General features: G+C 40.3%; 1 protein-coding gene across 2 annotated transcripts in view; it reads right to left on the reverse strand.

Moving 5' to 3' along the window:
• Positions 1-314: 314 nt before the first annotated feature.
• The window catches only part of LOC141101783 (uncharacterized), a 66,642-nt gene continuing 49,639 nt past the window's right edge, over positions 315-17,317 (reverse strand). The window contains exons 10-14 of one of the 2 annotated variants that reach the window (XM_073591111.1): positions 15,762-15,911; positions 8,767-9,959; positions 4,076-4,224; positions 3,029-3,098; positions 315-1,808 (exon numbers count right to left, since the gene is read on the reverse strand). In XM_073591111.1, the coding sequence (XP_073447212.1) occupies positions 1,602-1,808; positions 3,029-3,098; positions 4,076-4,224; positions 8,767-9,959; positions 15,762-15,911 (1,769 nt within the window). In that variant the 3' untranslated portion in view covers positions 315-1,601. The remainder of the gene's footprint in view (positions 1,809-3,028; positions 3,099-4,075; positions 4,225-8,766; positions 9,960-15,761; positions 15,912-17,317) is intronic. The other variant, XM_073591110.1, reaches the window with a different exon arrangement.

Below are 17,317 nucleotides of genomic sequence, written 5' to 3' on the forward strand. Positions count from 1 at the left end.
TATAGCAAAGAGCCCATTAGTTGGCTTTCCATCCACGTGATAAAAAACCTGAACAATGCCCCTTACATTCTTTGCAATGACTGGCTATAAGGATTAGATAACAACTCATGATAGTAAGAAAATGGCTTTCAAGCAAATTGGCAGTAGAAAATACAAGTAGATAACAGCCTTAGGAGGCCTACAGAAGGACTGACAACCCCCCCCCCCCCCCCCCAAAAAAAAAAAAAAACAGAAAACTAGTCACAGCTCAGAGGGATCAAACTGCAGTCTGCACAAGGACCTGTCTCAGCAAAAATAAAAGAACTCCACATTATTAAGAATAATAAAATTGCCACTCAAGTCATTTGGCAACAAAGATACTGTATTAAAAGTTGCCCATCTACTTCAAATTACAGCTCTACAGTTTATTAAAGCAGTTCAAAAGCAAATTCAGTACAATAAAAAACAACTTGTTTGGTAATAAACCTCTAAAAGGTTTACTACTGCTAAAAGGTGATACTGCAGCTTCCCAGACCAGAGCCATGAGATTCCACCAGGTGGTTAATGAATCAAACCCTGCCATGTCAGAAAGCCGGACATGATTAAAAAAAAAGTTTTGTTCAGAACAGAAACAAAAGGTAGGAATTTGCAACTGATTTATTATAATCTGCAATGTACATAGATCACCCAAGGGTACTGTCAATATCATCTTCACACATATATTTTTTTTTATTTATTTTTTAACAGAAGTGGAGATACACTTCAAATAGCCTACGTGCATCCAGGCAGGTGCCTACAAGCCACCCCAAGCTGCTGTGGATTTCAGCTGCCATAAGGGGATCCATTAAATCTAGAGACACATCACTGAGGGAAAGTAGGATGCGGCATGCATGCCCAAAAGTAAATAAAAAGACATTACAATTAGGCAGATCTACATACCACACAGCTGCACAGCCATGGTGTCACCCTTGGGTACAGCCGTGAATTTAGCAGGGCAATAAACCAAAATGCCAGCCACAACACAAACCCAAAAAGCCTTTTTAAGAGTCCATAAAGCAGAGTCTGCACCTGGGGAGCAACAGGTGGTCGGCCACAAGTTTAATGCGGTCAGGTAAGTGGAGCTTCTTGCACAACTTGCTTGGTCCTACGAGGTGAGGACAAGAAAGGAATTCTGGCCTGGAGGAGGGAGTCAAATTTATGATTTAGGCCCTGACAGGTGAGGGTATGGGTGGGGCATACCAAATGGTAGACTGACATGGAGCCACAAGGAAAGCTAACTTAAATAGTTTGTCTCAATCCTCTACCTGCTACATCTGCAGGACATCTTGTTCTGTTGAAAAATAACTGACTTACTGGCTGGATCACCAGGTGAACATAAAGAAAAAAAAAAGAAAAAAAGAAAACAGATGCAGCCATCACATCTAAGAAGTAGTAGGCTGCAATATAATAAATGTTTGCTTTTGGCTTATTATCATTTTAAATGCATAAAATATGAATCTCCCATAAAAAAAATGTATTGGAAAGCAAGAAAAATACATAAAAGTGTACATAAGAGTGCACTGCAACCACATACGTTTAAAAAAAAAAAAAAAAAGAGGTTTTGAAGGCTATCTTGCGTTTAGCTAGTTCATTTGAATTTTTCTCAAAGCGATATCCAAAACAGTCTTTGAAGTTGAACCTTTATCTGTAATTTCAACTCGTGCTCCTCTGTCCAATAGTAGTGTTATCATCTTAGCATTCCCATTTTCAACAGCATAATGTAAGGCTGTTTTATTAAATATGTCCTGTTGATCTATGTTTAACATTCCGACAGTTGTGTCCAGGAGCACCTGGGTGATAAGGAAATGCAGATGTTATAACAAGGAGAAACATCTAAAGCACATGTGTCAAACACGCGGCCCTCCAGGCCGTTTCATGTGGCCCTCACATTTCTCCTACTCCTGCAGCTGCAGCCCTTGTCTCTGCTCTCACCCTGTCCCAGCATTCGGTAACAGAGAGGAGGACAGAACTCCTCTGCCAGATCCTGCACTTCTGCGGGCAGCCGCTGAAAGGCCTGTCTCTGCATCCTTCCCCCTGTTGGCAGCAGAGAGGAGAACAAAATGCCTCCTACAGATCCTGCCCATCTCTGAGCAGCCGTACCACCCCCTTGTCTCTGCCTCCCCTGGTCTCAGCATTCAGCACACTTCGGCACCTAACTCTAGCCCTCCTCTGGTCCTTCTCCGGAACCTGCACTTTCTGCTTCCTAGCTCTTTCCTGGCAGCAGCACAAGGTAAAGGGGGGGGGCTCTTGAGATCTAATGTAAGGGGAGTTGGGGTGCTCTGGACTTCCATCTTACAGATACCACCAGCCCTTTTTAGGGCAACCATAATGCTGATGTGGCTCGTGATAAAATTGAGTTTGACACCCCTGATCTAAAGCAATACTGTATAAGCATTTATTTTTAAATAGACTGGGGAAAAGACATGAAATATGCAACATTTGTGTTGTTGCCCCTGTGTCCTCATTGAGTAATTTCATCTCATATCCTGTGTGCCACAATAACAGGAAGTGAGGGGAGATTCCCTTAATGATGGCAGAACAATTACATCTAACAGAGGTTCTACCAATTCCCTGCTTTACAGCCACTTGCCTTGAGTACTATGTCACAATAAAAGGACATTTTTTGGAAGAATGAAATTGCTACTGATTACATTGACCTGCCAGGAATGTATTCATGCGAACTTACACTGTTACTGATAGGCCTGCTTTAAAGAAGCCTATCTTTGGCAGCCCACACCACCAATGGACCTTCTGGTAGTGTGAGTTGGGTTTCTCTTGCTGACTCTCACCTGTGGAGCCCCTAAAATAATAAAAAAACAGTGTGTATTCAATCCACTGACATCTACCTACAGTTTGACCTTTGTGGACGGCATCACTAGGAATGAAAAATTCCTACTACTGCACTACATCAGAAGCAACCACATTGAAAGGTAACCAAATGCAAAAGAAGGTCCATGACAGGAGTATACGATCTCTATAATAATGTTTTATGGATTACATTTCCACATACCTGACTAATGTGTGGGTTCTCTTGAGAAGCTGCGTGATGTAATAGAGTTTTACCCTCCTTATCTTTGATGCTGCAGAAGTAAAAACATATTTTTCAACAAGAAGCCAAAAAACAAGGTACAGTACATAACTTGTTTAGTAGATACCAAACCCTGGATTTAGAAAATTGGCTGCCAAGTTTTGATAAAGTGATAACTGACCACAAATGTTTTGAAGCTGCACAAAACTGGTATAATTTACATATATAAAGCTTAGCATTTGTTTTCTGTGAAAACCTGTGCATTTCAATCTTACTGAACGTTAGAACGTAAAGCACAGTTGGCAAAGCCTAGGTCTTTACTAACATTGCAGTTAAATCCATTAAAGATGCCATAATCATGGGTAAACGAGAATAATTTAGATCATATTTTGAATGCCTGTATACTCTGTGGACTTTAGTGATGAGCTTTGCTAACTGGAGATTCTGGCCCTGCTACCCCACACACGTCTTAGGCCAGGTTCACATATGTGCAGCCATGGATTTCTGTTCACCGGTTCAGGTGCAATTCAGGTCTGAGTTTTTACCTGAACCGGACCCAAAAATGCACAGGACCCTTTTGCAATCCGCACTGCAGCCGTCCCGGACCTGTGTGAAGCGGCTCCATTAAGAGCCGGTCACACTCGCATGTCATGCGAATTGGATTCAGTGAAAAACGCATTCAATTTGTACATATGTGAACCCAGCCTTACACTTTCTGCTGCATTATTCTAAAAGAGAAGCCAAAAATGGTAGCAAGATAATAAAATCCCAACTGAGAATTCAGATGTAAAGATCTTACTGGCACAGTCAGAAAATATATATGTAGCCATTTTTTATATTAACATCTGTTTAAAACTACAATACTAATCTTGGTTAAGCAGACTGTATACTTATTAATATCAACATATCCTCTAGGATTCATATGTAAGATTATATGATGTACGTTGCTTTAGATCACTACAATGCTGAGTTTGAATCTATCTAGGATCCTATTATGGATATAATGCATAATATAGGTAGATTAAATACCTGGGTAGAAAGAAATGAAAGGAGCAAAGATTTTTTAGACTGCTGATATCAGAACTGTGAATTGCAGCCAGGGATCTTTGAAAAATGTTAGCATTTTCATTGCGGGAATGAACTCTTCTCTCCTTATGAATACGATAGTTGTTTGTGTTCTGCATTTAAAGAAAAAAAAAAGTTTGCACAAGAGTGCTACAAAAACACACCACATACAGTCAGATCTCATTTGAAATAACCCAAGGCTGGGGGATGGCTACAGGCTGGCCTGATAGTCAGAAACTGTAAGTTGGGGCAAAATTTTCACAATATCACGTGAAATACTGATATTTTGAGCAGATAATTTGATGTCTGCAAACCAAAGAACTGTGTGCTGTCAGGGCTCTTGTTACATGATGGAGGAACATCCATGATACTAGAATTAGATATACTAGAGATACCTAGAGATACATAGTTCCCACAGTACTTGTTATTAGGAGGGAGAATACAACTGTAGCTGCTCTGTGTGTCTACACAGGTTGCAAATAGCTAGAGCCAGCTATGTAGGTTACAGCATGTACATATAATGGGTATAATTTAACAAGTGATGGCGCCAAACAAAAACATTTTTTTTCAAATGGAATCAAGAAAAAGCTGCCCCATTTTCAAGTGAACAAATCACCCATAAATAGATACAAAAAGCAAAATATAAAAGGGTGACGCTAATTCATCAATATATAAATAAACATTAATTGCATCTCAAATTAATAATTATGTGCATATATTAACAAAAAAAGTGCTAATAGAAAAGTCCACACACCAAAAAGGAAAAACTTGTGTAGCAGTAGGTGATCTTAAATGTCCTGCTCCAATAACACTCGTGTGGGGGAAAAATAAGCTCACCAGATGCTAAATCAAGGAAATCAAATCCCTAGAAGGGTAGGTAACATCAAGGAGGGATGATCTTTTAGCTTAGTATGATCAGCTGCTATATCTTTGTATTCATATGAAGACAGAAACTCAAAAAGAAACGAAGTTCCTCACATTGCGCAATATAGTCGTGCAAACTTGAAATAAACAGCTAGCTTGTGCACTTACATTTGTCGGTGCTATGGGCTAGCACTAGCTTATACAGCCAAACAGTGGGGATACACGCCGTTCCTAGGCTTCTTGAAGGCGTGGAAACACAAAATGCATTGAGGCTGTGCGCTCGCTCGCCCACACTAACGTCACTTCCGGTACGACTGGTTCCAGTCTCTGGTGTGTTGGAACACACATCGAGATTCTTAGGAACGGCGTGTATCCCCGCTGTTTGGCTGTATATGCTAGTGCTAGCCTATAGCACAGACGAATGTCTTGACTTGACTATTTCAAGTTTAAACCATCAACCCATCAAATGGCTGGTGTTATAACTGATCGCATGTGCAGCACCATGGCAGTTGCAGATCAAACAAAAGCAGCTTCCTTGGCTGTAAGGGATAAAAGGGTTTAATGTTGCTTTATTGCTGTCAGCAGATCGGTCTCTACAAATTCATCAATGCCTAAAAATGGAGCACAACTGAGCATGTGCAGAGCAGGGTGAGACAGTGTATTACTGTATTTTAAACAGTATAGATACTTATTTTTAATGTTTTAAATACATAGCTATACCTTAAATCCACTAAAGATGCCACCATCATGGGTAAATGGGGCCAGCATGAAAGAAATCTAGCAGGACTTCATTTTCTGACTAAAGTTCCACTTTAAGATAACAGTTATATTAACCATTTCAGCTCCCTCACCTGAATACCCTTTAGGGACCAAAGCAATTTTATGCTATGGTCTTATTATGCTATGGTCTTATTGATTCCAGGACAACAAAAATGTAATATATTGCAGCTTACCAGTCCTTAAAGGCATTGTACATTTTCAAATGTTTTATTTTAATGTATTAAGGTATTAGTGTAATTATAATCCCTTTGATATTTGTTTGCTTTTACTGTATAATGATGGGCTCATAGGTTACGGCTGCAGTTTGTAGTGTCATGGCTGATTCCCCTATCTCCATGCATTAATCCACCTACTTTGCCCCTATTCCCCAGCAGGACAAGCAACGTCTTGTTCCAGGTCACATGCATGTCTAGCTATTTCTTTGTGTTGGATCACAAAGGTTATGCCTGTGCCATGCTGCATGCCTCATATTTCAAACAAACAAATTTCTGACACTGAACTGTGGCGTACAGGCCAACAAATGACACCATGATTCTACATAATCAATGTACATCTTATGCAGGTGAAAAACACAAGTAGGAAGGTTTACAATACCTTTAAATGTGGTGGCTGATTTGTTTTCTTATTTTTTTTTATTTTTACTTTATTTTTACCTGGTGATCAGGCCAGTAACACTTGTTATCTTAGGGTAGCAATATTGTCTTGCAAAAATTATTATTTTGTGGACAAAACGATGTAACTAACTTGTAATTCTGCTCCTATGATTAGTGGGTGTTTAAAAACAAACAGTGTTACTACAGATAAAAAGTTTACATTTTATTATACAGTTTGTCCTGATTATAATGACATTAAAATGTATTCTTCTGGTATTTAAAAATGTAAAAAAGTTTTTTTTTTCAATCCAAATTAAGAAACAAAACAAAATAAAAGATATAATGATTAACCGGTTCAATACCGGGCAATTTCACCCCCTTCCTTCCCAGGCCAATTTTTAGTTTTCAGCGCTGTCGCACTTTAAACGTCAATTGCGCGGTCGTGCGACGTTGTACCCAAACAAAATTGACATCCTTTTTTCACCACAAATAGAGCTTTTTTTTGGTGGTATTTGATCGCCTCTGCGGTTTTTATTTTTTGCGCTATAAACAAAAGAAGAGCGACAATTTTGAAAAAAACAATATTTTTTACTTTTTGCTATAATAAATATCCCAATTTTTTTTTTTTAAAACACATTTTTTCCTCAGTTTCGGCCGATACGTATTCTTGTACATATTTTTGGTTAAAAAAAATCGCAATAAGCGTATATTGATTGGTTTGCGCAAAAGTTATAACGTCTACAAAATACGGGATACATTTATGTTATTTTTTTTTTTTAAATATTTTTTTATCGGCGATCGCGATTTTTTTTGGTGACTGCGACATTATGGCGGACACATCGGACACTTTTGACACATTTTTGGGACCAATCACATTTATACAGCGATCAATGCTATAAAATTGCATTGATTACTGTGTAAATGTGACAGGCAGTGAAGGGGTTAACCACTAGGGGGCAGGGAGGGGTTAATATGTTTCCTAGGGAATGATTCTAACTGAAGGGGGAGGGGACGCACTAGGGGAGGAGACCGATCAGTGTTCCTCCGTTCTGGGAACACAGATCGCTCTCCTCAGAGCTGACAGGCTGTGGATCTGTGTGTTTACACACACAGATCCACATGCCGGCCCGGTTAACGGGCAATTGCGGGTGCCCGGCGGACATCGCCGCCGCCGGGCACACGCACCGGGTCCCGAGGAACGCGGCGGGCGCGCGCGCGCGCTCCCGGCGGCGCGCGCACTCCCCCTAGACGGCCGGGAATCCCAGGACGTCATATGACGTCCACCCAGGATGGGAGATCCCATCTGTGGACGTCATATGACTATGGGCGGGTAGGGAAGTGGTTAAAAACAGTAGAAAAATATAAAAACAAAGGGCTGACTAGGGTTAACTTCGAGCTAATAATTGGATAAATAGGAAACAATTTTAGTTAAAATAATGGGGGTTTTTTTTCCCTAATTGTGAGGTTGCTTTAACTGACGTCAAATGCAGATCTAAGGTCATCCTTTTTGATGTGCACAAAAATAAAACATAAATTAAGAAAGATAGTTTTGTTAAAATTTATATCTCAGTGAAGCTTCTGAACACAGTTTGTAAGCTTCATTTTAAACAGCATGTTATACAGCAGTGGGAAAATATAATGGCTCGGTCAATTTTATATACATTTTTATTTTAATTTAGGAGTTTATAAATGTATCATTTATAAGATTTTTTTTAAACTTTCTGTTACGCAATGCTTACTTTGCAAACAAAGCCCAACTCTCAGTACAACTAATTTTTTATTTAGGACAGCGTGCGGAAGGGTTAGACTTTCTGTCAGTTATCTGTGGACTCACTATGGAGATTCCCGCCCCACTTTTTTGTCCTGGTGAAAAGGGGTAAAAGGGATTGGAAGTAATGAGAAATGCCTCCAGTTGGAGCAGAGACTGCAATGTAACACTTTTATGTAGAGCGTTGAAAGGTTAGAAGCTCATTCAAGTTTTTAATACTAGCTGTTCCTTCCCCAGTGACTCCATTGTATTCCCTGTTGTCCTGGTGTAACAAAGATAAAAAGTCAGGGGTAATCTGTGCAATGGGGACACAGATAACAGACATTTGTCATAAGGTCTAACCATCACCTATTCTATTCAAAACAGCAAAAGAAAAAAGATCTGGCTGTAATCAGGCTCTAAAAATCGAATGCAGTTTTTTATATTTATCTTGAAATTTACATAAAAACCCTGAGCATTCACGATATATAAGGCCACATGATTCATGCATAAATATCCTGTTTTCTAATATTGCTAGACAATTATGAACACAAACTCCCATATAAAACTTAACAGAAGAGAAAATGAGGTGTTCAATCAATAATGATGGGAGTTGATCAGGAACCCCATACTGTACAATATAAATGTATGTCATGCATTGCAGTACCTACTTGAAGCATTTGTTGTGGCAATTCATTTGTGTCTTTATCCAGATAAATTGATTTTGAATAGATTTCACATTCTTCGTCTTCTGAAGGACTCAGAACCAAAGAGTTATCAGAGAACAAGTACTCCTCATTGAGTGTGGAGTCGGACTCATTGCTGCAGCAGTCTTCACATGAACAGAGGCAGCTTGGATTTTGTACAGACTCAGTGTCTGGGCAATCACAACCACCATCCTGTGCATGGACACTGTGAGCTTCATGGCCTTGATCAGATTTATCATGCTCACTCTCTGTTTTTTCTAGATTTACCAAGTTAGCTATAGAAGGTTGAGAATTGGCTCCAGGAGGGCTATCTGTCCAATCGCCCTCTGATTTCAATAGGATTTGTTGTAATAAATAAAGTTGTGATGCTCCTTCCTTATCATTATCGTTGTTGTCAGCAGATGAACCCTCAGCTCTTTCCCTAATGCTTTGAGCTGGTTCTGTGTTTTCAGCCAGTGAGTTAGGATTTATTGAACTTCCTGTGTTTCTCCTGGCATTAATATTTACTTCATCAAGGACAGCTGGCCCTTGTCTTTCATGGGAGAAGAATACATAGCCGACTGGGCTGCTTGCTCTCCTATGTTCTACTGTAGGAGGACCATTTGTCTGAATACTTTTATGTTCCTGGAGATCTTCATAGGTATTTTTTCTTCCCTTGGTTATCATATCTGTGATATTATTAGCAATCACAGGTTCGGGTACACTATCTTCTGTTGTGGTATTGAAGTGCTTGTCTTCCAGGATAGGAATCTGATCAGATTCTTTTTGATCTCTTCCACTTTGATTTCTTATCACAGTGGTCTCTTTAGAACAGGGGACATTTTGGAGTTTTACTTCTGAAGAAGCATGTCTTTTTGCCATTATCCTCTTTGATGCTTTATTTTTATATCTCTTGGATGATTCAGATGAATTAGTATTGATTGTTTGAAAACTGTTTATTTTTGTAGCTTCAATCTTCTTAGACACTTCTGTCTCAGTACTGTTTATTTTATAAACAATATCCTCTAATTTACTGCTTTCAACCTTTCCAGTGCTTTTACATGAATTTAAGTCAGCCATCTTGGATGTTATCAGAAATGGATTATTATTGCTGTAGAGTACATTGCTACTGTCAGCAGATAATCTACATGTTTTTCGTGTTTGATGGTTTTCTGTATCTGAAATAAATCACACATCACAAAACTATAGTCAGTAGTCGACTAGGAAAAAAAGAGGTCCTGACATATTAACCACATTACTAGGGTCAAATTGATAGACGTTTGTGATCATAGTGGTGAGAGAAATTGAAGAAGCAGGATGGAAAATTTTTCTCAAACAAAATACATTTTAGAAGTGTATGTGGTTTACGCTCAGGAAATTACATTCATCCCAGAATTGAATATTAAAAGCAAACAAAGTTTTGAACAACACTCAAGTCCCTGTAGGCATTATCGAACATACTGTGGACATTTTTCATACGAAAGATCATATGAAAATTTACCAGTGTATGGCCAGCTTAACTCTGTTGATCCCATTAGAACACTAATATTTATTAGTTAAAGGGAGACTGAACTTCAGTAGCTTTTGAGCTTCTTTTGAGCTGTACTCAAAAAAGGCCAGCAGAGGACAAAGGACTATTCACCAGTAGGGATGAGCTTCGAGTTTGCGTCGAACTCATGTTCGACTCAAACATCAGCTGTTCGCCAGTTCGCCGAACAGTGAACAATTTGGGGTGTTTGCGGCAAATTCGAAAGCCGCGGAACACCCTTTAAAAGTATATTGGAGAAATAAAAAGTGCTAATTTTAAGGGCTTATATGCATGGTATTGTAATAAAAAGTGTTTGGGGACCTGGGTCCTGCCCCAGGGGACATGGATCAATGCAAAAAAAGTTTTAAAAACAGCCGCTTTTTCGGGAGCAGTGATTTTAATAATGCTTAAAGTGAAACAATAAAAGTGTAATATTCTTTTAAATTTCGTACCTGGGGGGTGTCTATAGTATGCCTGTAAAGGGGCGCATGTTTCCCGTGTTTAGAACAGTCTGACAGCAAAATGACATTTCAAAGGAAAAAAAGTCATTTAAAACTACTCGCAGCTATTAATGAATTGCCGGTCTGACAATACACATAAAAGTTAATTGATAAAAATGGCATGGGAATTCCCCACAGGGGAACCCCGAAGCAAAATTTAAAAAAAAAATGACGTGGGGGGTCCCCCTAAATTCCATACCAGGCCCTTCAGGTCTGAAATGGATATTCAGGGGAACCCCGGCCAAAATTAAAATAAAAAAAATGGCATGGGGTCCCCCTCAAAATCTATACCAGACCCTTCAGGTCTGGTGTGGATTTTAAGGGGAACCCCGTGCCAAAATTTAAAAAAAAAATGGCGTGGGGTCCCCCCAAAAATCCATACCAGACCCTTATCCGAGCACGCAACCTGGCAGGCCGCAGGAAAAGAGAGGGGGATGAGAGAGCGCCCCCCCTCCTGAACCGTACCAGGCCACATGCCCTCAACATTGGGAGGTTGCTTTGGGGTAGCCCCCCAAAACATCTTGTCCCCATGTTGATGGGGACAAGGGCCTCATCCCCACAACCCTTGCCCGGTGGTTGTGGGGGTCTGCGGGGGGCTTATAGGAATCTGGAAGCCCCCTTTAACAAGGGGACCCCCAGATCCCGGCCCTCCCCCCTGTGTGAAATGGTAAGGGGGTACAAAAGTACCCCTACCATTTCACAAAAACTGTCAAAAATGTTAAAAATGACAAGAGACAATTTTTGACAATTCCTTTATTTAAATGCTTCTTCTTTCTTCTATCTTCTATCTTCTATCTTCCTTCGGTTTCTTCCTCCATCTTCTTCTTCTGGTTCTTCTGGTTCTTCCTCCGGTGTTCTCGTCCGGCATCTTCCTCTGCGGCATCTTCTTCCCTTCTTCTCCTCGGGCCGCTCTGCATCCATGATGGCATGGAGGGAGGCTCCCGCTGTGTGACGCTTCTTCTCTTCTGACGGTTCTTAAATAACGGAGGTGGAGCCACCCGGTAAACCCCCGACCCCTCTGACGCATGGGGACTTGACGGGGACTTCCCTGTGGCATTCCCCGTGACGTCAGAATCACGGGGAATGTCACAGGGAAGTCCCCATCATGTCCCCGTGCGTCAGAGGGGGCGGGGTCACCGGGTGGCCCCGCCCCCCGGTTATTTAAGAACCATTAGAAGAGGAGAAGCGTCACACAGCGGGAGCGCCATCATGGATGCGGAGCGGCCCGAGGAGAAGAAGGGAAGAAACCGCCGCGGAGGAAGATACCGGACGAGAACCAGAAGAAGAAGAAGATGGAGGAAGAAACCGAAGGAAGATAGAAGAAAGAAGATAGAAGAAAGAAGAAGCATTTAAATAAAGGAATTGTCAAAAACTGTCTTTTGTCATTTTTAACATTTTTTTTTTGTGAAATGGTAGGTGTACTTTTGTACCCACAGGAAAAAATGTTTTACTGCGCTATCCCACAAAAAATCGTATAAAAAGGTTTAAACCATATATGAAGTAAAAAAAGCTGCAACTAAAATGTGAGACACACACACTACAAATATCTTAAGAAAAAAGCTGTGCTGTGTAATAAGTGATCAAAAAATTTAAAAATTGAATCATAACTGCACGAATAAAGATATAAAAAATTCATACAATATGTTATCACATCAACATTTAAATGCAATCACCAGTGATAAGTGCAAAAAGTAATATAGTGTATAGCAAGATACACAAGCAACACAGTCAAGTCCACTCCGATAGGCTATTGAAAAGAAGCCCACTTAGTAGAACAATCTTCTGAAAGATGACTTTGCAATCCTCCTGACAGTGATGACGTGCAACTGCAACAATATGGGGGATGTGATGGGGTGCAATACTGCCGCTTACCAGCTCCTTAGATCTCTTATTTAAGGAGATCATGCGTGCCTGTGGCTTTTAACCCCAGCCTCGGGTCTTTCAAAGCTTAAATGGCTCCTCAGGCTCTCATAGAGTTTCTTCTATATGGCAGATATGTGCTCATTCCCCATAAAAGGACATAAAAGCTTCCATAGCGTAACCCGTTTAAAATAATTTATTTATAAAAAACAGTAATGCACTTAAGGTTATGCAGAAGGTAAATAGCGATGGAACAAAAACACGAGTCGGCCGGCTCTCGTATGCTGCCCGTAGCTTCCGGGACTAGCGCGGTATGTGGTGACGTCAGCACGCCGCTCCTCCCTACGCCGTTTCGTCACAGATGACGTCTTCCAGGGGCAGGTTTCTTGCTAACTTTCCTAACTTGTTGACTTTCCTAGTCACAGTGGATCTTATCCAATATTTGCAGCATTTCTTATTAGCAGCACAGTCACATGGCTGCACTAACCAAAGAGCGCTTGCCATTGTGAGCATTACAATGGATACTCGCTCTGAGGGGGTGGCCAGAATATTTGGAGATGGTTTGATTTTGATTTTTTCTTGAGAATGTGATCATATTCTTTAAATACTGCTATGATATGCTGACAGTTGCAGTGAGATGGGCAAGTGCTTTTCAGCAAAAGCAAAGCTAGAAGCTCCAGGTAGTACAGTACGGTCTAAAGTGGAGGCTCTTCTTTATTACAGGATGCTAGATTGGGGAAGGATGTTCCACCATTTTAGAAACTCTGGGAGAGTAAGATTGAGATTAATAGTGCAACATTTAGAGAACGTAGCATAGAGCTCTGCAAGGAGGAGCGGTAGGAGTGGTGAGCCCCTTAAGAATGTGCTGGATATTTGAAAGTTTTGAGTCTCTTTCCTTGTCAGCATTGGTAGTGGCAATGGGCAAGAAAAAATTTTAAATTCCCAAATAAAACAGGCCATACTTACTAGAGTGATTGAAAACTTCACCCTTTCAAAGCTGAATGAAAATAAAAGTGTTGGCATAAAGAAAATGTCCTATTGTGAGCTCAGACATATCTGAATTTATGCTACTGCAAAACTCTATGAAGGCCATACAGCTGGAAGAGCATACACAACAATGTATTTGCTTAAGAGTGTCGTTATTACCTATAAACATGCCATGTATTGTAAATGTCCTGATTCTAATATGGCTGGTGTGACCCAAATTGAAATACTCAGATATCCCTCTTGAAAACTTACTCATTAGAAGCCTTTGAAGTATCCCTGGGCAACTTAAGCCAGTGTGGTAGCATACAAGTATAGATGATACTTCACATACTTGCCCTTTAAATGCTGTTTTGGCAGCTTAGTGAGCAGAGGTATCTTCAAACAGAAAACATATGGGAGAACATATTCTGGTGAGAAAACATACAGGTCCTGCAATGGCAGGCAGGCTTACCTTTGTCAGCCTAGGACTAGGACCAGGCAGACAAGGCGTTTGTGTCCATTGTAAAGCTAAACAACTCCTGGGTAGACAAAACACTGTGTTACTTTGATGTTTGGATCAATAAAAGTGGGTAAAAAGCCCTGAAATGCATTCTGCTGAGTGGGCCAGCACATTTACCAGCAAATCCTTTATAAACAGACCCCTAATTCTATTTAATTGTCTATTCCCACAGTCAAGACACATTTGACAGAATTGCCAATATTTTATGATATATGTATGGTATTTATATTGAAAGTAGGAGTATAGGCACAACTTTATTTTTTTTTCCTTTTGGATATCGCAAGGAAGGGTTATAATGCCAGTAAGGTGTATTTTTGCCATCTGTGGACCATTGGGGAGTTTCACTTTCTGTACAATAGCCAAAACAGGAAGTGAGAGGAAATCCCTACAAATTAAGGGAATCTCTTGGGTCCCCCTAGGTCAGTGTTTCTCAACCATTTTTCAGTCAAGGCACCCTTTAAAATTATGGACAGTCTCGAGGCACCCTTTAAAATTATGGACAGCCTCGAGGCACCCCATTCTAAAATGTAAAAAGCTATTCTAATGCCGCCTACACACGATTGGACATTCCGACAACAAAATCCATGGATTTTTTCCGACGAATGTTGGCTCAAACTTGTCTTGCATACACACGATCACACAAATCTTGTCGGAAATTCTGAACGTCAAGAACGCGGTGACGTACAACACATACAACGAGCCAAGAAAAATTAAGTTCAATAGCCAGTGCAGCTCTTCTGCTTGATTCCGAGCATGCGTGGAACTTTGTGCGTCGGAATTGTGTACACACAATCGGAATTTACGACAACAGATTTTGTTGTTGGAAAATTTGAGATCCAGATCTCAAATTTTGTGTGACGGAAATTCCAATGGAAAATTTCCGATGGAGCCTACACACGGTCGGAATTTCCGACAACAAGCCCCCATCGACCATTTCCGTTGGAAAATCCGACAGTGTGTACGGGGCATTATAGTTTTACATAATGCATCAATATCCACACATGTAGGACACCCAATGTTAGCAGTGTTTCTCTTCTCCTTCAGTTTTTCTCCATCACTCAGCTAATGTGACCCCAGCGCTAACGGAGACAAACAAGGATACTGTGCAGTCGACTGACATCCTCCTTATCAGTTGATGATGTTATTGGTTGTTAGGATGCCGGAGGCTACAAGGTCGTAATGGTGCCCAATGGAAACGTATGACTTTGTGTAACTAAAAGGCAGGCTTGATCCACCTGGTGGCTTGTATACGATTTTTAGGCAATTTTTAGGCATTTTGCCAAGGCATCCTGGTTAAAAAAGGCTGCCCTAGGTCACCAGAACTAGTGACCCCATTGGAAGATTTCCTCCCTATTACTTTTCTGGGGACAACCTAAAATTTGGGATTTTATTATATTTTTTACTTTCAATGATAATGGTAAACAGGACAAATAGAGAGGGTGTATCTCTTTAATGGGGACACAGACAGCAATAAAAACTGATAGGTGTTCTAATCCCCCTCCCCTCTATATATAAAACTTAAAAAAAAGTTTTGCCTTTAGTTATACACTAACAATTGGGCAAAACACACTTGCATACGAAAATTGCATTTTAAACTATTCATTACCTTTTAATCCTGCCTGTGAATTGCTGTCCAGAGAGTCACATTCTCCAACATAGATCATGACAATTTGACGTGAGAGCCATTTGTTGCAGGGGAACACATATTTTGTTTTTCCTTTCAATATAGAAATGTTTATGCAATAGCACCTACAATCTAATAGAAAATACATATGTTTTAAAAGCTTACACTTAGCTTGTGTAGGTAGTATGTATATATAGATAGTATGTATATACAGTGCCTTGAAAAAGTATTCACACCACTTGAAATTTTCCACATCTTGTCATGTTACAACCAAAAATGTAAATGTTTTTTATTTGGATTTTATGTGATAGACCAACAGAAAGCAGAACATAATTATGAAGTGGAAGGAAAATAATAAATGTTTTTTTTATTTTTTTAAAAATAAATATGTGAAAAGTGTGGGGGACGTTTGTATTCAGCCCCCCTGAGTCAATACTTTGTAGAACCACCTTTCACTGCAATTACAGCTGGAAGTCTTCTTGGGTATGTCTCTACCAGCTTTGCACATCTCGTTGCAAAATAACTCAAGCTCTGTCAGATTGGATGGAGAGAGTCTGTGAACAGCAATTTTCAATTCTTGCCACAGATTCTCAATTGGATTTAGGTCTGGACTTTGACTGGGCCATTCTAACACATGAATATGCTTTGATCGAAACCATTCCATTGTAGCTCTGGCTGTATGTTTAGGGTTGTTGTCCTGCTGGAAGGTGAACCTCCGCTCCAGTCTCAAGTCTTTTGCAGACTCTTACAGGTTTTCTTCTAATGCCGTGTACACACGAGCGGACTTCTCATCCGCCTGAACTCCGAAGGACTTTTCAACAGAGTTCCGACGGAGTTTCAGTGAAACGGACTTGCCTACACACGATCACACCAAAGTCCAATCGTTTCGAACGTAATGACGTAGGACCGGACTAGAATAAGGAAGTTAGTAGCCAATAGCTTCCCTTGCTTTTTGGTCCGTCGGACTAGCATACAGACGAACGTTTTTTTTTTTTATAGGAATCGAGTCCATTGGAAAGATTTGAAACATGTTCTATTTCTAGGTCCGGCTGTTCGGTCACGAAACAAGCTGTTTTACTTGTGCTGTGGCTTTTATTTGTTTGCGCTACATAGCGCGTGTAACTGTTTATTGAATAAACTGCCTATTCCTACGGAATACACTTAGAGTCTTTCCCCCTTTTTTTGGGATTGGCGAACCTCTTTTTCAATTACACCTGTGGATATACCATCTTTACCACTGCACTGGAGAGCTGTCCTGCGGGATTGCATTGGATATCTAGAGTGGCCGTGCAGCTTCCATCCAGCTCTTAGTGAATATATGTGTTCATGACCTCCTGTAATAAGAGGTCCACCCTATCTGGTAAGCACATCTGTGTGTCTGGGGTGGAGGTCATCGTTATTTTATACAGAAGAATTGGTTTCCCCTTCTTGCCACGAGGGATCATTTTCCTTTCTACATACTACGGTCTGTTTTTACTTATGCGCTGCACTAATATTGTTTTGTATTCACATGTCATTGCTGACTTCTTTCTAAAAGT

This window comes from Aquarana catesbeiana, linkage group LG06 (genome assembly GCF_042186555.1).
Source record: "Aquarana catesbeiana isolate 2022-GZ linkage group LG06, ASM4218655v1, whole genome shotgun sequence".
Classification (NCBI taxonomy): Eukaryota; Metazoa; Chordata; class Amphibia; order Anura; family Ranidae; genus Aquarana; species Aquarana catesbeiana.